The following is a 24,116-nucleotide window of genomic DNA, read 5'->3' as shown; positions in this document are numbered from 1 at the left end:
TCAAGTTAGAGAGGTGGAGGAAAAACTGGGAAGAGAAATGAGAGAGATGAAAGAAAAGCATGAAAAGCAGGTCAATACCTTGCTAAAGGAGACCCAAAAAAATGCTGAAGAAAATAACACCTTGAAAACTAGCCTAACTCAATTGGCAAAAGAGGTTCAAAAAGCCAATGAGGAGAAGAATGCTTTCAAAAGCAGAATTAGCCAAATGGAAAAGGAGGTTCAAAAGCTCACTGAAGAAAATAGTTCTTGGCATTTTCCCAGCCAGTGACTTGACTTCTGAGTGTCCTCTCCACCCCCACCTCGCCTCCAGATCCTCCCAGCCAGCGCTTGGGGTCTGAGATTCAAATGCTGCTTCCCAGCCTCAGGGCTTTGGGAGGGGGCAGGGCTGCTATTCAGTGTGAGATTAAGTTCAGGTGCTCAGGTGGGGGCAGGGCCGCCTCTCGGGCTCAGTTCCCTCAGGGGGTTTATGCAGAGACCTTCAACAATGGATCTGGGCTCCTGCCTGCTTGGGGAGCCCTGGTCTGCTCCTGCCTCCACTGCTGCCTCCCGAGGGGGCCTGAGTTATGGGGGCACCCCATACCCCTCTTGACCTGCCAAACAGACCCTCTCACCAACCCCCGTCACCTGTGGGTGGAGGGACCCGCGCGGCCGCTGGAGATTCTGTCCCTGAAGCCTGCTCAGATCCTCTCCTTTCCACGCCACGCCGCCAAGGCAGGGTTGGGCTCTGTTCTGGGCCCGGGGCGCAAGGGACCTTTTGCGAGAGGTTTTCAGGTTCTCTGGAGCAGAAATCTCCTTCACTCCGTTGTTCTGTGGCTTCTGTTGCTCCAGAATTCACCAGTGGTTCTTTTTTTACAGATATTTTGTGGGCAGTGGGTTCAGAGGTAGCGTATGTGCATCTTTCTACTCCGCCATCTTAGATCCGCCCCCCAAGAAAATAGTTCTTTCAAAATTAGAATGGAACAGATGGAGGCTAATGACTTTATGAGAAACCAAGAAATCACAAAACAAAACCAAAAGAATGAAAAAATGGAATATAGTGTGAAATATCTCATTGGAAAAACAACTGACCTGGAAAATAGATCCAGGAGAGACAATTTAAAAATTATGGGACTACCTGAAAGCCATGATCAAAAAAAGAGCCTAGACATCATCTTTCATAAAATTATCAAGGAAAACTGCCCTGAGATTCTAGAACCAGAGGGCAAAATAAATATTCAAGGAATCCACAGAACACCACCTGAAAAAGAACCAAAAAGAGAAACTCCTAGGAACATTGTGGCCAAATTCCAGAGTTCCCAGGTCAAGGAGAAAATATTTCAATCAGCTAGAAAGAAACAATTCAAGTATTGTGGAAATACAATCAGGATAACACAAGATCTAGCAGCTTTTACATTAAGGGATCAAAGGGCATGGAATAGGATATTCCAGAAGTCAAAGGAACTAGGACTAAAACCAAGAATCACCTACCCAGCAAAACTGAGTATAATACTTCAGGGGGAAAAAAATGATCTTTCAATGAAATAGAGGACTTTCAAGCATTCTTGATGAAAAGAGCAGAGCTGAAAAGAAAATTTGACTTTCAAACACAAGAATGAAGAGAACCATGAAAAGGTAAACAGCAAAGAGAAGTCATAAGGGACTTACTAAAGTTGAACTGTTTACATTCCTACATGGAAAGACAATATTTGTAACTCTTGAAACTTTTCAGTATATGGGTACTGGGTGGGATTACACACACACACACACACACACACACACACACAGAGCACAGAGCACAGAGTGAATTGAATAGGATGGGATCATATCTTAAAAAAAAAAATGAAATCAAGCAGTGAGAGAGAAATATATTGGGAGGAGAAAGGGAGAAATGAAATGGGGCAAATTATCTCTCATAAAAGAGGCAAGCAAAAGACTTTTTAATGGAGGGAAAAAGAAGAGAGGTGAGAGAAAAGCATGAAGTTTACTCTCATCACATTCCACTAAAGGAAGGAATAAAATGCACACTCATTTTTGTATGAAAACCTATCTTACAATACAGGAAAGTGGGGGATAAGGGGATAAGCAGGGTGGGGGGGGAGGATGGAAGGGAGGGCAATGGGAGGAGGGAGCAATTTGAAGTCAACACTCTTAGGGAGGGACAGGATCAAAAGAGAATAGAAGCAATGGGGGGCAGGATAGGATGGAGGGAAATATAGTTAGTCTTACACAACACGACTATTATGGAAATCATTTGCAAAACTACACAGATATGGCCTGTATTGAATTGCTTGCCTTCCAAAGGGAATGGGTGGGGAGAGAGGGATGAAGAGAAGTTAGAACTCAGAGTTTTAGGAACAACTGTCGAGTACTGTTCTTGCTACTAGGAAATAAGAAATACAGGTAAAGGGGTATAGAAAGTTATCTGGCCCTGCAGGACAAAGGAGAAGATGGGGACAAGGGAAGGGAGGGATGGTAGAAGAGAGGGCAGATTGGTGATAGGGGCAATTAGAATGCTCGGTGTTTTGGGGTGGGGGAATGGACAAATGGGGAGAAAATTTGGAACCCAAAATTTTGTGAAAATGAATGTTAAACGTGGAAGGAAGGAAGGAAGGAAGGAAGGAAGGAAGGAAGGAAGGAAGGAAGGAAGGAAGGAAGGAAGGAAGGAAGGAAGGAATTTGGTGACAGCCCTGATAATGGACTCTGTGTACATAGACCAACCTTAGCTAATGCGCAAAGGTTTGTTACCAGAGACTGGGCCACCAAGTGATGAAATTTTTGACCTGAGTGACTCACGAGCTATCTACTGAGGCACGTGGAGTGTGGAAGAGGAGATGCTGCTTTCTGTCAGGAGAGGGAATATCTATCTATTCCCCTCCCTTTTTTATGGACAATGAAACTGAGGGCCAGGGAGAGGAAGTGACTTTCCCCAAGTCATAGTGAGCTGGGACTAGATACCAGGTCATGTGCCTCCTGGTCCTGTGCCATTTTTGCTACCAGAGATGCTACCATCTAGAAAGCAGAAAAGCCAATGACATGGTTGTGCCCATTTCTCCCATTGTGTCAGTAAAAATACTCCCACCACCAAATCGCAGTTAGACACTGCATCATTACAAAATACTCATGTTTCATTTTATCTTCACATTCAAACTTATGAGGCAATTAAGAGATATTTTTTAGTAGGAAATGAGGCTCAGGCACCCTCCAAAAATCCAACAAGTTATCAAGAGCTAAGACAGACACAGGATCTTCTGATACCTGGATCAGAGTTCTTTCCATGACACCAATCTGCCTCATCTATAGTACGGACCGTAGGAAAAAACAAGGCGGTGCTCTACAAAATTCCATCTTGTACAAATGTATCCCTTTTCCCATTCTCCCAGTCACTGGAGCTGGAATTTTAAAAATGAAGCTGCATCATAGGATAACGGCAATTCCTATTTGTCTAGTATAGTGTATTGGTTTACAGAGTGTAACCCTATTAGACAGGGAGTCCTCATATTATGGTCTCTATCTTAGAGGTGAAGAAATGGAATGAAAAAACCAAATGAGCTGTCTAAGGCCGCATAAGGAAGTTTAAGAGTGAAGACTTAAATCCTCGTCTCCCCACTGTAAATAATGTACTCTTATCACTGTATCACATCCTCTCAGAATTCTTCAGCCTATAACAGAAGATACCTACGTGTACAGTGGATAGAATACTGAACCTTCAGACCTGAGTTCAAATCTTGCCTCAGAAACTTAATTGCTGTTGTGGCTCTGGGCAAGTCACCAAACTCTGTCTATTAAAAGAGAATTCATAATATAGTACCTTCCTCCCAAGGTTGTAGGTGAGATGAAATGAGATAATATTTGGTAAACAGTTTATCAACCTTAAAATGCTATATACATTTTTTCTATTGTTATGAAAAGGACGATTTTCGAAATGGTGCCTTCATTTTACAGTAGGTTGATCATAGAAAACTACCACAGCCATTTGTGAGCTATATTCTCCATGTGTGAAGAGTCATTTTGACTGCAATTCAGTTATGATTTTTGATGGCTACTATTATGGTAGGAAGAATGTTATAGATACAAGTTTGAAGTCACTCTTTGCGAACAACGACTCTGAGACAACAACTTTTGCTTCCAAACTTTGAAGTATGTGGGATATTATCCGTAAGGGCTCTCCATTCTCAGGAGTAGGTTATAATTCACCCAGGCATGTTCATCCTATACCATCCTTGCTCATGTTCTTGCATAAATCCTCCAAGGAGGATCTCAATTCAACATGTTCAAGATTACCTCTTGAGTTCGAATCTATCAATATCAATATCTTAGACCAGAGATGGAACACCTGCAGCCTCAAGACCACATGTGGCCCTCTAGATTCTCAAGTACATTTCTTTGACTTAATCCAAACTTGAAGTTTGACAAAAAGTCAAAGGACCGTACTTGAGGATCTAGAGGACCACATGTGACCTCAAGGCTGCACTTCCCCACCCCTGTCTTAGACAGATACTGAAAGTGAAAATTGAGCTGAGACTGGAGTCAGATAGAAAGAGGTTACCTGGCTTGCAGTTGGAAACTTGGATAAAAATTATACCAAGAAAATATAAGCTGATGTAAACATAGCATGACTAATTTCTGTGTTGAAGATGTGATTTAGTGACCAGAGTTTGATTAAAAAATGGGCATTGCATTAGACCCCTGCCTGGCTCTCAGTAGAACAGTTTAAATGTAGCACACTAAACATTCTTCATCATCAGAGGCACAATCACCAGCGAAAGATTGCTTTGTCCACAGCAGTTCACGAAGGCCATTTACTAAGGCCAGTACAGAGGCTTCTATCTGCCTCAGTGAAAGAAGCAACCAAGTCAGCAAAATCATACAACCTTTTGAGAACCAAGATATTAAACATTAATGAATTGCTTCAATACCTCTTCACTTCCCGCCCCCCCCCCCCCCAAAAAAAAAACAGGGAAAGGTCATTAGCTCAATCGATTGGGCTTTTTTGTCCTTCATTATTGAAGAGGACCATGACATCAGGAGCGTGATGCCTGCAAGTGAATTGAATTTAAGTGAGGCAGGGCTGTGCAAAATTACTAACCTCACTTTTTCCTCCAGAGCCATCTGGATCCAGTGGCAAGATATAGATCAAGACACCTGGAGGTGGCCCCTAGCAGGACAGATAAATCCTTCATGAAGGAGTGATTACAGTATCTGGACAAGTATTGCATTTGAGGTCCCATAATGTCCTGAAGAGTGTAGTGGGATTTTAGTTAAAGGACATCATTTCTGTTCCTGGTTCTGCCCCTAACCACATGAGTGATTATAGACAAAGCTCTTCATCACTTTCTGGACACCAGTGTTCTTATTTGAAAATGATGGGGTTAGACCATTCTAAGTCAAGGTTCTTGCAGGGCTAAGGTGTAGAAGGTTTGCACTGTGGCCTGATAGAGGGACTACACATCCTGAGGAAAACATACATCCAACAGAGTAGTTTAAACATGAGTTTTAACCCAAACGAGACAAATCATTTGGATGTTTTTTGAGGCTCGCTGACTATACTTGGACACCACCTTCTGAATTGTGTCCCTGGTCCCTATATTACAGGTGGTATGTGTCCATACTTCTTCCAAGACCATCCCCCCACCACCATGGCCCTCAGTATGATTCTATATAGCATATGAAGAAAATATGGCATTGATGTTTACCAATGGAAGATATGATTACATTTAGGACTGGGCTACAACATATAGGTCAAATTACCCTGGAAAAACTCAGTGCTTCTAACAAAAGTTATTTTCTTAATGACATCTCCCTAAAAGCTTACTGCAAATGGTATGATCAGGACCGAGACATCTGAAATATGCAGATTGGCTTCAAGTATGTTAAGTTTATGTTGTCAGAAATTATGGTGGTACCAGCTATCAGTTTAATTCGAAGTCTCCAACATTATTGAACACCTACTATGTTCCAGGCATTGTACTAGGCAATGGAGGAGGTACAAATAAGAATGATGTGATTGCTTAAGGTCACAAACTTTAATACTTGTATCACCAGAATCTAGCATAGTATCTGACACATAATTCATATCTAGTAGATACTTATCAATTGACAGATTCCTTCTCTTTTGGACTTTTCACTTTAGTAAAGGGGATAAAACTTGTACATGAATAACTCTAGTGGGCAGTAGAGGGTGATAAGGACAGGGCAGAGGTCAAAAAAGTGAGCTGTAGAGGTCAAGGGATTACCTACTCTTAAGATTTCCGGTCTTGGGCCAGTGCTCGTTCCATCAAGAAAGATCCTAGAGATTTACTCAAGAAGGCAGTCCTGTGACATTTCTAAGATTTGTTTGAAACATTCCAAATACAGTAGGCACATGGGCCTGCATTTACAGGTCAGTACTGAGAAATCCTCATAATACTCAGCTAGTTTTCCACAAGTTTAGCAGAATGGAAATGGAGCAGAGAAACATCATGGATATTGAAAAGGTCATCCCATGCTTAAATAGCTTGTCAAGGGAAGTGTTGAGATTTCCTTAAAGGTCAACAGAAGCTCCCCAGAACTCAGAGAAAAGTGTTATTCAGTTTCAGGACATAAGATGCCAGGGTTGATCTGTGCTCACCTACTGGTAGGATAGGGTGTTCTAATGTTAAGTTTCAAGAACATCTGACTTGGGCATTTCACAGTAGATCAGTAATAGCATCAAGGGTTGCCTTGATATGGTTTACAACTGGAAAGGTATATTTGGCACGCTAAGATGGCAAACAATCAGTCTTCTAGGTAGAAATCATTAGAGACATTTTCAGAGTAATGCAGTAACCCAGGTCTTCTTTTCCCAAACTTATTCCCATATTTCTATTAAGGTTACCACCATCTTCCTAATGATTCCAGTTGCCTCAAAAGCTCTGAATCATGTTTATTTTTCCTCCTTTGCCCTTCTATATTAAATATATCACCAAAGCCCAACTGTTTTACCTTTGAAATATTTCTAACCGTTCAATGAGGCTCAATTTGTGTTGTAGCTAGAGGAGGTGTTAGAGATCATCTAGTCCATTTCAGAGTCAATGAAACTGAGTCCCAAAGAGTGTACATGATTTGTCCAAGGGCAGGAAAATAATAAGTAGAAAAGCCAGGATTCAAACTTTATTCCTCTGGCTTCAAACTACATAGTAGCTCCTTCCTAAGCCATCAATTTCAAAATATATTGTCCAGTTTCTGTTATTGTTGTCAAGGGAGGCTTAAAATTTCAGTCAGGAGGGACTCCTACTTCCCCTTGTTCCCTGTATTTGGTCAGTTCCATTGATTCAACATTTGTAATATGTTCTAACAAACTTGTTTATTTCAAGATTAAACTAGATCTCTCTCCCCCTTATTTTGTAGCAACTCAGTCCATAACTCCATCCAACCAGTCTAGGTTCCAGAACTATACATTTTAACATGAAATTTATTCATTTTTAAGGCTTGTTTTAATCAATAAAATCAATTTTATCTTCTCCACTGTATACTCACTCTACCCACTTGAAAAAAGAAAGAAAAACAAGAAATATTCATAATCATATGAATCATCAATATGCATGTCATTGTTTCCCTAGAACCCTCTTCATCAAAAGAAAAGTAGTCAAAACACTCCGTCATGAGTCTTTAGGAATCATGGGTAATCATTGCTTTGACTAGAGCACTTAAGTCTTTCAAAGTCGTTTGTCTTTACAATGTTGAAGTTATTGTATTAATTGTCCTTATCACTTTCTTGCCCACTTCACTCCATCAGTCTTCTGGTGCTTTAGTGAAACCATCCTCTTCATCATCTTTTACATTGAAATCATGTTCCATCATATTCATATACCGTAATTTGTTCAGCCATTCATAATTGATGCCCATCTTCTCAATTTCCAGGTCTTTGCCACCACAAAAAGAGCCATTACAAATATTTTTGTACAGATATATCTTTTTTTCCTCTATCTTTGATCTCTTTGTGATATAGACCTAGTACTAATATCACTGGGTCAAAAGGCATGCACATTTTAATAGTTTATGAAGCATAGTTCCAAATTGCCATCCAGAGTAGTTGGACCAGCCCACAACTCTACTAATAGTGCATTCTTGGCTTCTTCTATTATCACAACAACCCTAGGTGGGAAAAAGGGTCAACTGTATCTCCATTTGACAGATGAGGAAACTGAGATTCAAAAAAGTGACATCCACCATATTCACATAGCTATGTTGGAACCAGTATGTGAACACAGACTAGAGATAGGAGAATAAGGAATCAAATAGAAATTTAATTTCAAAGTGAGGGAAATGACTTGCATGCAAGGAGGCAGATTAGACACATGTGCTGGGGCACTGACCCTAGTGGGAGGACCCAAGGCAACGTGGGGAGATATCAGTCCTGATATCAGTGTTTGCAGAGTCAGCTCTAGCCCTCACAATGAGAGGCAACAGCAACAGTGTTACAAGTTTGATTCATAGCAGGTCTTCATGACTAGAACTTCTCTGAGCTCAGAGAACGCCTGGTACTGGTCAAAGCAATACAGTAATTATGTGATTTTGTCAGAGGCTGAGATCATCCAGAGAGTGAATGTAAAGGATTGTTGTTTTGCCAAGCTCAGGGGCGGTTATCTGAAATAGAGTGAAAAGGGAAAATCTATAGTAACTAATTTAAAACTTCAGAAGGCTTATGATTTTATCTATGTGGCTGTTCTCTCAACTGACACAAATCAAATCTTCCTTCCTCATATCCCACCCTTAGTACAACTGTCCAACACAATTCATACCTTAGTAGAGTTTTCTGAGTCATTCTCATCAAAAAATTGATCATCTAGCAGCCAACCCTATGGTAATGAGCCTCACTGAATTGAAATTGTCTGGGTCTCAGATGATAGACGTACAGTCCATCATCTGGCTTATGACCTTTTCAGCTAGGGCAAGGAGCCTCTCCTTCACTGATGTAGCTTTCAATAGAGTCACTTTCACACCATAGTGGAGAGCTTGAGGGATATGGAAAATGTTCATGAATTTCCCTTTAAAAGGAAATTCACTTTGGAGATAGGCAAGTCAATTTTTACATTTCTTTTAATGGAGAATGAGAAAATGAGGGAATATTTAATGAGATGTCAACTTTTCTATTTGTGTTATCCAGCTAAAGACATCAAATGACAGGTTATTTTGCTCAGCTAAAGAAATAATATATTGTGATTTAACAGCAGTAGTGATTTTTAATGCTTTACTTTCCATTGTCATAGTCTTTAGGGAAAAAAGAAACCCTGTCTTCTTTTCAGTTCTTTGGTTGACTTCGAAAGGGGAAGAATGTATGATTTCCTGATTTTGTTACATGCTAATGATCACTTTGTATCTTTGTCTTCTCTTGGTCTGTGAGGACTACTGGTAGTTAGGATAATAATCACTCCTGTTTCTCTAGGAATTTAATCTTTATGAAGCACTTTGCTCACCACAACCATGTATTATTGTCCCCGTTTTCTAGATGAGGAAATCAAGGTTTATCAAGAGATTCACGTAGTACCACATTGCAAGTTATCAGAACCAGAATGTCTTTTCAGACAAAATTCAGTGCTCTTTCCATTGTATCCTACTTACATTTGAAAACATTTTAACACCCAATCTTTTCAACTGGTGAAATGCTTTCCTTCCTTCATTATCATTATCAGATACCACCAGCTCCATAAAATATTTCCTGATGTCTTCAAACTTGTTCATCTGATCATTCTTGGTTGGGATCTCTCCTATGCACTTCTTCTTTGGGGCATTACAGTTCTTGTGACAGTGCCTTCTCTCCCCTGCTAGACTATAATTTCCTTGAAGTCTATCAAGTGTTACTAAATATTTGCCAAATCACTTTGAGGCAACTAAGTGGCATAGTGGTTAGAGTACCATGCCTGGAGTCAGGAAGACCTGAATTCAAATCTAGACTCAGACACTTACTAGCTGTGTGACTCTGGGAAAGTCATTTAACCTTTTTTGCCTCAGTTTCCTCATCAATAAAATGCACTAGAGAAGAAATGGCAAACCACTCCATTATCTTTGTCAAGAAAACGCCAAAGGGGTCACAAAGAGATGGGCATGACTAAAACAATGACTAAATAGCAACAAAAATTCACTTTAATTTGTTCCTCACAACATCTCTTTGAGGGAGACAAAACAGACATAATCTCTGTTGAAAGGATGAATGAATTGAGGCATAAAGTGGAATGATTTACCTAATGTCACACAGCTAACTTACAGAAGGGAAGGTAATAAGCATTTGCTAAATGTCTACTGTGTGCCAGGCACTGTGCTAAGTGTTATATATATGATACCTCATTTTATACAATCTCAGACCAACCCTGTGAGGTAGGTGCTATTGTTATCTCAATTTTGCAATTGAGGAAACTGAGGCAGATAGAAGTTAAGTGACTTACCCAGGATCACACAGCTAATAAAAATCTGAGACTCTATTTGAATTCAGGTCCTGCTCAATCAAGGTCCCCCTCTATATCCATTGCACCACCTAGTTGCCTCTCAAACTGGGATTAGAAAACTAGGTTGTTCCTAATCGAATGCCCATTTTCTCGTTTAATAGATTTGTCTGCCAATCATTTAATTCTTTTGTTTTCTGTGACTATTTCATGATCAAAACTGCTTTAGATACTAACTTATAGCATGAAAGAGTTAACAAGCTCCCCCAGAGTACAAAGCTTGAAGTAAGAAGTCTGAGGTTTAATGTGTCCACTCTGACATTTTATTAGCAGTGTAACCTTGGGCAAATTATATACCTTTCTCATTCTCAATTTCCTCCCCTGTAAAATGAGGGGATTGGGTTAGTTCACCTCTAAAGTTACCTTCTAACATGATGTAAAAATGATTAATTGACCCCTTTGTCTATAGAAGAATCAAGAATGATGTTCATAGAAAAAGAATTCATTTTTCTCTGATGAAAGGCAGAAGAAACAAATGAGCAACCTAACATCTTCAGATTACTAACAAAAAAGTATAATTTTACTTAAAGAAATGAATACTCCATTTCCCAGTTCCTTCCATGGGCTGTACAACCTTCTTATCTGTCATTATTCTCCTGAGTCAATCCTGAGGTGCCCAAGGCAGCCTCATTGACCAGCTCACTGCACCTTGAAAACACTTCTGTTTACCTGTGTTTATGCAGCACTCCCTGCCTTGAATGTTTTCTCTCCTTTTCTCTTTCTGCTGAACTTTATTTTTATCAAGTGGCATCCCTAGTGCTGTCTTCTCTCTGAAGCTGTCCTTGAGTTCATGGCCTTCACTGTTTTTTTCCCTTCTCCAGATTTCTACCGCACTTACGGTCTGACCTGCTCATGTGGCACATCCAGGCTGCTATAGTTATCTGTGAATGACTCTGTGTGCCTTACCTCTCTTATGACATATTGATGATGCGGAATAGTGTATATGATATTGGACTAGGAGTCAGAATGATCTAGGTTTGAATCTAAACTCTGACACGGACTTTCTATGTGACTGGACGTGTTACTTATCACTTGGTTTCCTCATATGTTTACTGTGAAGACTCACTGAGATTAGTATTGTAAACATTTGATAAATATTAAAGTAATTAATTTTGCAAAGCAGAGAGAGAACCAGATGTGGAGCCAGGAATACTGAAGTGTGAATGCTACCTCAGATACTTATTAATCATGTGATTCTGGGCAAGTCACTGAAACACTCCCAATGAGTCTTCCCATCAGTATAATATTTGAGGTAATTATCTACCTTACGGATCAAACCAGATGTTATATGTAGACCTTATCTTAAATCATAAAGTGCTAAAGAAATGAAAACTATCATTATTATTATTAATTAGAATGGGAATTGAATTTTTCATTTCATTGGTATAGGGAACTCCCAAGTGGAGAAACTGCCTCCACCAATGCAGGCTGGCCACCTTAGGGAGTTTCTTTCACTGAGAGGGAAAGGGACTTGCCTGGAGTCACACAGCTGGTATCTGTCAGAGGCAGGGTTTGAAACAATGTCATCCCGGCTTCAAGGTCATCTCTATCAACTACACCGAGACTGTGAATGTTATGACTATATATCTGTTGTTTTTATGAAAATGGGAATGCCATGAGTACATGGACCATGTCTCCTTCATTTTTTAAAACCCCAAACCACCAAGCTTAGGGACCAGCCCATAGACTCCTCAGCAAATAATTTTGGATTGCTTAACGAATTCCTTTTGTGGCTCTCATAGGATTTTGAACTGTAGCAGAACTTAATCATCAGCTAGTGGGCACAGTGGATAGAGGGATGGACCTGGACTTTTGAAGACCTGAGTTTTAATCCTGACTCAGACACTTACAAACTCTATGACCATGGGCAAATCACTTGAGCTTACTCTGCCTCAGTTTTCTCATCTGTAAAATGAAGATAATAGTAGTCTCTACCTCCCAAGACTATTATAAGGATAAAATATTTATAAAATTCTTTGCAAATCTTAAAGTGCTGTATAATAATATATCATATCATAAGATACAATGTAATACAATACAATATAATATGACAGTATAACAGTATAATATAGGATAGGATAGGATGATAGAAAAGAATAGATTGTGTAATGTAATGGCTGTGTTAGCTTTTATTATTTATTACTATTATTATTATTGCAATGTCTGATCCCATCCTTTTACAGATGAGGCCCAGAGAATAGATATAATTGGACCACATGGCTAGTAATTAGCAGATACAGAATTTCAGACCCAATGCTCTGACTCTCAGTCCAGCACTCGTTATATAACATCATACTGTTTCTCTTTCAGACTTTTATCTCCCTGCATTTAATAGAATATCCAAGCTGGACCCATCAGTTTCTTCTCTGGAATAGGAAAGGAAAAGTGATTGAGGTTTCAAGAAATTACTGTCCTGGTTCTCAGGCCTAAGGCACTGGCATTTGAATGAATAAGCCAAACTGTAGTAAGCACTTCCCATGGACACTGAGATAGGCCAGACCAATTCTGACCAACATATCTCTACCACTAGCATTTGCTGAAAGAGTTTTCTCATGCAGTCATTCTGAGTAGCCTAATAAACAGGTCGGTTCTGTTTAGGGAGCCACATTTTTCCTACCACTTTCTGAGGAAGTTTAGAAATGTTCTGTAGCTAGTTGGATTTGCTGAATAATGAAATTATTAAATTAATGAAATAAAATTTTAAAAATGTAAATAAGTAAAATTAAATAAATTGATGCAATGAAATTAATTAATTAAAATCATAGACTCTGGGAACTGGATATGGCTTTGGAGATTATCTAGCCAAATCCCTCCTAGATGTTTGAGACAGTTCTCCATACATATCCCTGACAGAGCACAGGCTGTCTGTATGCCAGGAGACGTGAAATATTCTCTATCTGTTACTTTCTGGGGAAAAGGATGGCAGTGCAGTTTAGTGGAGAGTTTACTAGATTTTGATTTTAAGTCTTAATACCTAATTCTCTTACCAGTTGTATGACATTGGGCAAGTCACTCCTCCTCTCTAGGAATAAGTTATCAGGCCCTTTCCCCCTCTATCCTTCCTAATAGTCTCTTGTCAGGTTAAATATCTGCAGCTCCTTAAACTAATTCTCATAGGGTCTGGTCTCCAGTCTCCCTCATCATCCCTAGTTACCACTCTATGGATGTTCCTTCAAGCTGTCAATGTCCTCCTAAAATGTGGTGACCAGAACTGTGCTCAACAGTTCAGAAGTGATCTCTCTAAGCAGAGGACACTGGGACTATCACCTCTTTCGTTTTAGACACTGTGCTTCTATTAATAGATGCTTTGAGTCGTGTGGCAAAAGTCTATTCTCAGTCTTCATCTTCCCAGAGCTACCCTGGCCATTTCAAAGATGCTGAGGCAGTCAAGTAGGAAATAAAACAAATTAATTTTAGCTCTATTCAAGACAGAAAATCAATATTTACCCAGTGGAAAAAAATGTCAGAATTAAAAGTGGAAAGAAATGCATTTTCTTGCTTATCAAAGGATAGTAAAAAGAATGAACCATTGAACAGTTTCACATTGGAAGTCAAAGTCCTTCACCATTTTTTATTAGAAATAATAGCACCCAATCTATTTTATAGACTTAAAAATGAACTGTCATCTTAATTTGCTGCTTTCATTTTTGTTGCTTTATAAAAGCCTATGAGAGAAGGCAACTCTTCAATTACATTTGTTCAAGTACCCCAAAGTAATTTTGTAAAAAAACAGTCTCAAAGAAGAGAGGGATCAATACCAAACCAATTCCCGACAGAAAATCAGCATTTCCAAGGGTTGGATGAAACATTGCCAAAACACTAATTCTTGGGCAGCCTTGCTATCTGGTCTCACTTGTCAGGCAGGGGGAGTCCTGCATGTTAAACCAAAACCCAGAATTCCCTTGCTTTGGAAAATCTTACAAACAACTGTGGCTACCAGAGACACTCAACTTCCCCCCTCTGTTTCGTCTCCTTTCCTCTTTGACAGGAATGTTGTAGAAAGCTTTACAGTTTAGGAACATTTCAGCCTGGATGACCCAGAATCAATGAATCTTAGAACTGGTAAGGACCTCTAAGACTATCAAGTCCAAACCATATTTGAATAAGAATCTAGCCCTTGCTGGAAGACCTCTAGTGAAGAAGAACCCACTGTCCCCCAAAACTTCTCATTCTACTTTGAGATAGTTCAGATCTTTGGGAAATTTTTCCTTCTGTTGAGGCTAATATTGATTCTTAACTTCTATTCGTTGCTCCTAGGTCTGACCCCTGGGGCCAGGCAAAACAAGTCAAATTCAAGCCTTCAAATACTTAAATATAACTTTCATATCCTACCTAAATCTGCTCTTTTCCAACCTAGTCATCCCCAGTTCCCTCAACTAATCCTTACATGGCATTATCTTGAGGCATTCATAATCCTTGCTCAGTCTATCCTGGACGTGCTCCGTGTTACCAATTCCTAAAATGTGAGTCCTAGAATGGAACACAATACTCCAGAAGTAATTTGATCTAGGCATAATAGTGGGATTTACTTCTCTAATCTCAAACATTATGCCTTTTTTGAGGCAATCTAATATCTCATACACTTTTTTGTTATCATATTGCATTATTAACTAATATTGTATCAGCTTGGAGTTCATCAAAACCTCCATATCTCTTTTTAACATAAGTTGGTGCCTTTCCCCCTTCCTTTATCTTATACTTGTACAGTTGTTTTCTTGGTTGTTGATTTTTTAAAAAAAATTTTATTTCACCCACATCCCCCAGTTATTCCTCTTCCTTGAGAGTCACACACACACACACACACACACACACACACACACACACACACACACACACACACACACACTACTTTCTGCCTTTCTGCACTTATGGCGATATTGTAGAAAAAGAAGAAGGAATGTTAAGACTCACTAGGTGATACTGAAATGAGTTCAAGCATTTTAAAAAATCCTCTCATTCAGTGACTGTATGCATAGTAAAATACTTGTAGATGAAGAGCTAGACCCAGAGTTGAACGAGAAGAGAATATGCAGGATTGCCTTCAAGAAACTGTAAAGCTCCTTTTGTGATCCTAAGCATACCATGAAAGCGAAAGTTCATGTTAATAATATCAACATTGTAATAGTGTTGCTCACTGGTAATTAAATATGAAATAGAAGAGTCTCTTCAAAGAAATTCAAATGAGAATCAAATAGAAGGACATGGAAAGATTCATGGTAAGTGTGGGTAGACTGTAATACATAACTGAGGAGGAACTCTAACAAACAGCAGTGAAAGACATCATCAGGGAATCATGTAACAGTAAAATGATGATGATGGTAGTGATGATGGTAATGGTAATAAAGATGGACTGCTCATGCAGCAAGGGCAGATGCCCAGAGCACTTCATTAGTGCCTTCCCACTGTCAAGAAGAAGCAAAGAAGGTCTCCAGCACATTGGATGGATCCCTGTAGTCAATTTATGGGAGGAATTGGATAGATTATAGTCTGCATCCTTGGAGAGAACTTCCAAATCGATGAGATCAGAAATTCATCTGAGTATATAGTAGCTTGACAGTATCAGGACTATTAAGTTATGAATCATGCCTAACTGAAGGGCCAAATGGTAGAACAATATAGCCTGGGCTTTTAGGGAGAGGGAATGGATCCTTTATATTTTCTAACAATTTTTTAAAACTTCTTCCTATTCCAAAAAGTTTTAAAAAACACCAAATGCAATACACCCTGATCTTTCATAGAACAGCAGAATCTCAGTTAGCAATCAGGAATTATCAAAGGAATGTGAAGAAACTTGAGGACAATTGTACTTGAGCTATTAAGTTGGAAAGTTCCCAAAGGTCAGAGAAATTGGCAGCTGTCCAACAGCCTTTGAAATGTATTGTAACATTTAAAAGAACTGTGTTGAGTGGTATTATGACCACCCCTATCTAGAAAAATGGCACCATACTGCCATGTTTAGTTGTAGGAGTTTATAACCCTGGTTCTACAGGCTGATTTCAGGGGTTGCATGAACTTGAATGGAAAAAAAATCAATCATTATTTCAATGTAATTGGGTTTTGTTTTGTTTTTTTTTTTAAGTAATTTTATGTATTCTATTTTATGTGACTAAAACAATATTCTTATTAGTCCATGGGCAATTACCTCGTCTCCACAGGGCAAGTGAACCCAGGAAAGTCTCATAACCTGTTTGTTTGTTTTGCCTCTGTTTTCTCATCTGCAAAATGGGGATAATAATAGCTCCTACCTCCCAGAGTTGCTGTGCCAATCAAATGAGATAATTGTAAAGGATTTAGCATAGTGCTTGATACATTGCAAGTGCTATGTTAACGTTAGCTTTATTATTATTGTTGTTGTTAAAGACTACTTCTTAGGATGTGGTTTTCTGGGTGGCTATGCCAAAATCAGTTAGTCAAATAATTAGTCATCACCTGTTGGCCAGCCTTCTGGTAAGGAATTTTTTCAAGACTTTAACTAACTTGGTCTTCATCGAATCAGTCAATGAGACAGTATTTGAAGCCTTTACAACTTGATAAAACTTGCCAGACATTTTGCTTTGCTTATCTGGCCTTTGAGGACTCATGATTAACCCTTGGCCAAGGTGACACATGAAGGACAGGTCTAGTGGAGAAGTCACAATATAATGTGGTAAAAACCTGATCCGAAGCTTCCAGAATATGGCACAGGATAATGAATTATGCAAGGCATTTGTGCCTATAGGGGACAGGAGATGGGGAGATGTGAAGAACAGATGAGCTGGGGAAAGGAGCAAAGGTGACCATCTATCCTGCTGTTCAAACCCAGGTCTTCTGACTCCAAATCCAGTGCTCTTTCTACTTCCCAATACTGCTGCCATTTGCATAATTAATGATGATGATGGTGATTGGGGCTGACATGCATTATTTCATTTGATCTTCCCAACAGCCCCATGAGAGGTAATACATGTCTAATTATCCTCATCATACAGATGAAGTCTAGATTTTATCTCAGAATCTTTTTTAAAAAATGCAGTTTGTGCTGAAGTGTTTTGAAAAATTTTTATAATTGTCTGTCATCCCGCACATAGACTAATTTAAGAATACTTATCAAACAGAGAATATATTCTGTCTTAACAGAAGGAATTTTGAAAGAAACTAAAAAACAATAATATCTCTGGAAACAACATTTCACTCTTTTGTGAGTATTTTAACGAACAGTAAATCTATGAAGAGAAGTTTTGTTTTCTTTTAAAAGAAAAATATGTAATTGCATTCCTCCATTAAAGGATCTGTCCCCAGCTGTGGTGAGGTAGTCTTCTAGTCTGCCTGCCTGATTTCCCTTCCTTCATGCCCCACTTTTTTGGCAGGTGCCACATTGGGTCTCCCTATCTTGCTCAGGCTGGTAGTGTAGAAGCTTTTCATGGGGTCAATCCACCAATTGTCAGCATGGGATTTTTGAACAGTCTCATTTTCCACCTGGCCTGGCTTGCTTCTCCTAAGGCATTGTTCCCAGGCACTCACTACATTGGTACTCAGTCGCAGGGATTACAGGTATGGGTTCCTACACTCCAGGCATTTATTAAACACCTTCTGGGTACAGATCACTAAGCTAGGCATTGGGAGAGATACAAAGTTCAGATAAGATAAGAGAATCACCCTCATGGAATTCCTGCTGTCATAGGAAGACATGTCATAAATAAGTAATTTTAATGCACAATATTACAAGATAAGTTCATTAGAGACATGTGAGGTCTTAACTAGGGAGTTGGAAATCTTTCAAAAGTAAATTGGAATAGTTCTGACCCCTTGGAGAGAACAATGGATTATAGATTTCCAATTCTTCCTCAGATAAGGAAAAGGCAAAATATTGACTTTTGGGAACCAAAGCAGATCAAAGGAGAAAAACTATCAGAAGCAGAAAATGTGTAAAGGAAATGAGGGGGGAGAGGGTATGTGATCTGCATCGTACATTTCAAATGTTGTTATCCCCTTAGCTGATCCCTCTTTATAAGGGTGGAATGTGTGTGGGGGTGGGGTGGGTGGGTGTGTACGTGTAAAATGCACTAATTCACCAGGAAATACTAATGAATTCTAATAGCTTAGTATAGAGTTTAGTATAAATGTAAATAGATTCTGATCATTTAGTACGAATGGGTTCTAATAACTCAGTCACAAAGGAGTCAGTGAAATGTTAGTACATTGCCTTTCCCAGAGAGCTTTTGGTCATTAAGGAGGACCTTTAGTTCACCAATGAAAAAAACTCTTGGTTAAGATGAATCTTTGGAGGAGTCCAAATCAAGATAGGCAATCATCTTTGTCTCCTTTGTCTTACTTCTAATTACACCATCTCACCAAGCCCTTGATTCTAGCTATTGTGTACTGTACAAGACCTCAGATCACTTTAGCATTACTTTGTCAGTAAAAAGAGTGGTGGTAGATTCTCTCAAAATATCAGATGGAAAGAATTAAAACGAGTCTCACTACGAGGAGTTGAAATTAGAGCTGAAATTTGATTCATTTCAGTAAACAGTGCCTACTAGGAACAAGGCTCTGGAGATACAAAGATAAAAACAGAGCAGTGACAATCTTCAAGGGGTTTACATTCCACTGGATAAGCAGAAGATGGAGGAAGATGTGTGCAAGCATATTTAAAGCAAATGTATTTGAGTTGTTTTTCAGTTGTGTTCAGCACTTCATGATCCCATTTGGGGTTTTCTTGGCAGAGATACTGGAGTGGTTTGCAATTTCCTTCTCCAGTTTATTTTACAAATGAGGAAACTGAGGCAAACAGGTTAAGTGACTTGCCTAGCATCACACAACTAATGCATCTGAGGCCAGATTTGAACTTGGGTTGTCTTGACTCCAGGCCCACCACACAACCTAGCTGCCATAAAGGAAACAGAAAGGTGTAAAGAAGGCACATTAGAGCAGGAGTTCTTAACATGGTCTATATAGATTTCAGGGTGGTCTGTGATTTGGGATGGGGAAAAAAAAAACATCTGTAGTTTGTTCAACTTTTGGTTTGCTTTTAATCCTATGTATTTTATTTTGTACAATTAGTAGCTACTAGGTGGGATACTGGATGGAGCACTGGACTTGAAATCAGAACGACCTAAATTTACATCCAGCGTTAGATACACGCTAATTGCAAGACCCTGTGCAAATAATCTGTGTGCTTTACTTTCCTCCTCTGTAAAATGGGGATGATAATAATAGCACCTGTCTCTCAGGGTTGTAGTGGAGATAAAATGAGATGATATTTGTAAAGTGCTTTTCAAGCCGTAAGCACTATTAAATGTTAACTGTTGTAAATGTAGGCTATTAAAAAAAATATTCTGAGAAGGGTTACAAAGGTTTCACCAGACTGTCAAAGGGATGCAAGACACACACAAGCACAAAGCTTGTGAACCCCTACCTTGGAGATCATCTCACTTTCATTTTTTCAGGGAGGGAAGAAGGAGAAAGAGGAAGGAGGTCGAGCTTGTGATTTCATTGCTATAAGGAAGTTCCAATGAGGAAACACCCTTTATTAGTATCTCCACAGGCTCTGAAACTTATAGTCTTAGCTGCCTCAAATGCTGTAAAGTTAAATGACTCACCCAGGGTCACCTAGCTCATTTGTGTTAAAAGTAGAACTTGAACCCTAGCTAGAGAGAGGGGTCAAGAACTTGGGAGTCCTCATTTTGCAGATAAGAAATCAAGAAATCAGAAAGAGAGAAAATAGCATGCCTACAATTATACAGGTACTAAGTGTCAGAGCCTTGATGCCAAGTCCAAGATGAACTCCCTTTCCATTATCCCACACGGCCCCCAATTACTGTTGCTGAAAGATTGATTCCGCTCATTTTCATTTTGATTTTTTAGGAGTTATATAGCAGTAGCATCCAAACTTTTGAAAAACTCCTAGAAGAAACATTTCTTCATACTCTCTTGGAAGTGACTGGCCTTTCTTTGGGAGAGTGTGAGCACTTGAAGCAAGATGTTCAACAGAGTGGAGCCCTTGACTTGGAGAAATTAGACCGATTCCGAGAAAAGCAATGGACACTTTTTCAAGGGCTACTTGACCAAGAGAAAGAGGTATTATACTTGATTAAAACAGCCAGATCAACACCATTCTGAAAACTTTACATTGCAAGATTGTAAAAATAGAAAACAATATTTGAATATATATGTTATATTATAATATGTAATGCAATATAATACAATATTATATATAGAACATGATATATAATATAATACAATATAATAGAAATATTTTATAGATTTATTTTTTGCATATTTTATTTACATATATTTATATATTTACATAAGACACAATAAAATTCATATACATATACATGCACTTACATGTGTGCATGCACATGTATTTATATACCTATACACAAATCCAAATGTGTAGGTATGTATACATATATGCACATACTATATATGTATATATATACATGTACATGCATTCACATTATATTGTATAGATCATATATATTATATAAAGGTGTAATGAGAGAGACTGCTAGGTCTCAGTTAGTGTTCACAATGAATCCCATGAAATGATCATGTTATCTGAAAGTTGAACTATGTATTTCCATTAAGCTGAAACCAATCAACATATTTAACATAATTATAATTTCAAATTTGAATTAACTTGCAAATTTAAATAAATGACACCATTTCACAGGATTCGTTATTTACACTAATTGGGACCTAGCTATAGATAGACAGACGGAGAGATAGAGAGAGAGATAGATAAATGAGCTTTGTTCAGAGGCTTCACTTGCTTACTAGGCACACCTGCGTGGTGTTTTTTTTTAATTTGTTAATTTATTTATTTTTAGTTTTCTGCATTCACTTCCGTAAGATATTGAGTTTTAAATTTTCTTCTCTTTCCTCCATCCTGCCTCCCCAAGATGGCATGCAATCTCATATGGGCTCTATACATACATTCCTATTAAAAGTATTTTCACATTAATCATGTTGCATGGAAGAATTATAATAAATGGAAGAAACCATGAGAAAGAAAACAAAACAAAACAAAAAGAAAATAGTTGACTTGCCTCTGCGTTCCAACTCCATAGTTCTTTCTCTGGATGTGGATGGCATTTTCCATAATGAGTCTTTTAGAATTCTTTTAGATTCTTGATTTGCTGAGAAGTACTAAGCCTATCAAAATCAGTTATCACACACTGTGGCTGTTACTCTCTACAATGTCCTATTGGTTCTTCTCATTTCGCTTAGCATCAATTCATGTAAGTCTTTCCAGGATTTTATAGTCTGCCTGTTCATTATTTCTTATAGCACAAAAATATTCCATTACATTTGTATACCACAACTTATTCAGTCATTCCCCAATTGATGGGCCTCCCCTCAATTTCCAGTTCTTGGCCACCACAAAAAGAACTGTTATAAACATTTTGGTACATGTGGGTCCTTTTCCCATTTTTTGATCTCTTTGGCATACAGGCTTAGAAGTGGTATTGCTAGGTCAAAGGGTATGCACATTTTTTATACCCCTTTGGGCGTAGTTCCAAACACCTTCTCCAACATTTATCATTTTCCTGTTTTGTTATGTTAGCTAATCTAATAGTTGTGATGTAATACCTCAGAGTTGTTTTGATTTGCATCTCTCTAATCAATAGTGATTTAGAGGATTTTTTCATAGCATTGTAGAGACCTTTAATTTCTTCCTCTGAAAACTTCCTGTTTATATTCTTTGACCATTTATCAATTGGGAAATGACATATTCTTGTAAATTTGACTCAGTTCTCTATATATTTTAGAAATGAGACTTTTATCATAGACACTAGTTATCATTCTTTGCAGAGGATATGAATGATACACTTAAAGAATCCCAGGGAATCAAGTAAAAAACAATTGAAATAAACAACTTTAGCAAAGTTGCAAGATACAAAATAAACCCACAAAGTCATCTGCATTTCTTTGTATTACTAACAAAGCTCAACAACAAGAGATAGAAAGAGAACTCCCATTTAAAGTTACTGTAGACACTATAAAATATTTGGGAGCCTACCTGCTAAAACAAACCCAGGGACTATATGAGTACAGTTATAACACACTTTCCACAAAACAAAGTCAGATCTAAATAATTGGAAAAACATCAGTTGCTCATGGGTAGGCCAAGCTAATATAATAAAAATGACAATTCTACCAGAGTTAATTTTCTTATTCAGTGACATACCAATCAAACTACCAAAAAACTATTTTCTAGAGCTAGAAAAAAATAATATCATAATTCATCTGGAAGAACAAAATGTCCAGAATATCAAGGGAATTAAAAAAAACAAATGCCAGGGAAGGTGGCCTAGCCATACCAGATCTTAAATTGTATGATAAAGCAGCAATCATCAAAACCACTTGGTACTGGCTAAGTAATACAGGGGTAGATCAGTGGAATAGGCTGGGTGCATATAACAGAGTAGTCAATGACTATAACAATTTACTGTTTGATAAACCCCAAGACACTAGTTTCTGGGATAAGAACTCATTGTATGACTAAAATACATGGAAAACTGGAAAATGGAGTGGCAGAAACTGGGTATAGATCAATGCCTGATACCATACACTAGAATAAAGTTCAAGTGGGTAGGTAATCTAGGTATAAAAGCTGATAGATACTATAAACAAATTAGGGGAGCAAGGAATAGTTTACTTGGCAGATTTATGGAGAATGGAGGAATTTATGACCAAACAAGAGATAGAAACCATTATGAAATGCAAAATGGATAATGTTGATGACATTAAATTGAAAAGGTTTTGCACAAACAAAGCCAATGCAACCATTGTGAAGCAGAAAACTGGGAAAGAATTTTTATAACTAATATCTGTGATAAAGGCCTTGTTTCTACAATACATAGAGAACTGAGTCAAATTTAAAGAATACAAGTCATTCCCCAATTGATTAATGGTCAAAGGATATGAACAGGTAGTTTTCAGAGGAAGAAATTAAAGATATCTATAATCATAAAAAAATGCTCTAAATCACTATTAATTAGAGAGATGCAAATCAAAACAACTCTGAGGTACCACATCACAACTATCAGATTAGCTAACATGACAAAACAGGGAAATGATAAATGTTGGAGAAGATGTGGGAGAGCTGGAACACTAATTCATTGTTGGTGGAGCTGTGATCTGATCCAACCACTCTGGAGAGCAATTTGGAACTATGCCCAAAGCGGTATAAAAATGTGCACACCCTTTGACCTAGCAATACTGCTTCTTGGGTTGTATCCTAAAGAGATCATAAAAATGGGAAAAGGACCCACATGTACAATAATACTTATAGCAGTTCTTTTTGTGGTGAACAAGAACTGGAAATTGAGGGAATGCCCATCAATTGGGGAATGATGGAGCAAGTTGTGGTATACAAATGTAATGGAATACTATTGTGTTATAAGAAATGATGAACAGGCAGACTTCAGAAATACCTGGATAGACTTATATGAACTGATGCTGAGTGAAGTGAGCAGAACCAGGAGAACATTATACACAGTAACAGCCATAGTGTCTGAGGACTGTTTCTAATAGACTTAGCCCTTCACAGCAATGCAAGGACCTAAAACATTTCCAGTGGTCTCATGATGCAAAATGCCATCCACATCCAGAGAAAGAACTATAGAGCTGGAAATCAGAATGAATCTGACTGTTTTCTCTTTTGTTATGTTTGGTTTTGTTTTGTTTTACCCATGC

At 38.3% G+C, this 24,116-nt stretch overlaps 1 protein-coding gene across 2 annotated transcripts in view; it reads left to right on the top strand.

Moving 5' to 3' along the window:
• EVC (EvC ciliary complex subunit 1) overlaps positions 1-24,116 on the top strand; it is a 151,297-nt gene that overhangs the window by 88,031 nt on the left and 39,150 nt on the right. For both annotated transcript variants that reach the window (XM_072620196.1, XM_072620197.1), the window contains one exon: positions 20,277-20,489. In XM_072620196.1, coding sequence (XP_072476297.1) covers positions 20,277-20,489 — 213 coding nt within the window. The remainder of the gene's footprint in view (positions 1-20,276; positions 20,490-24,116) is intronic.

This window comes from Notamacropus eugenii, chromosome 6, assembly GCF_028372415.1.
Source record: "Notamacropus eugenii isolate mMacEug1 chromosome 6, mMacEug1.pri_v2, whole genome shotgun sequence".
Taxonomy (NCBI): Eukaryota; Metazoa; Chordata; class Mammalia; order Diprotodontia; family Macropodidae; genus Notamacropus; species Notamacropus eugenii.
This window is presented reverse-complemented; position numbering and strand designations above follow the sequence as displayed.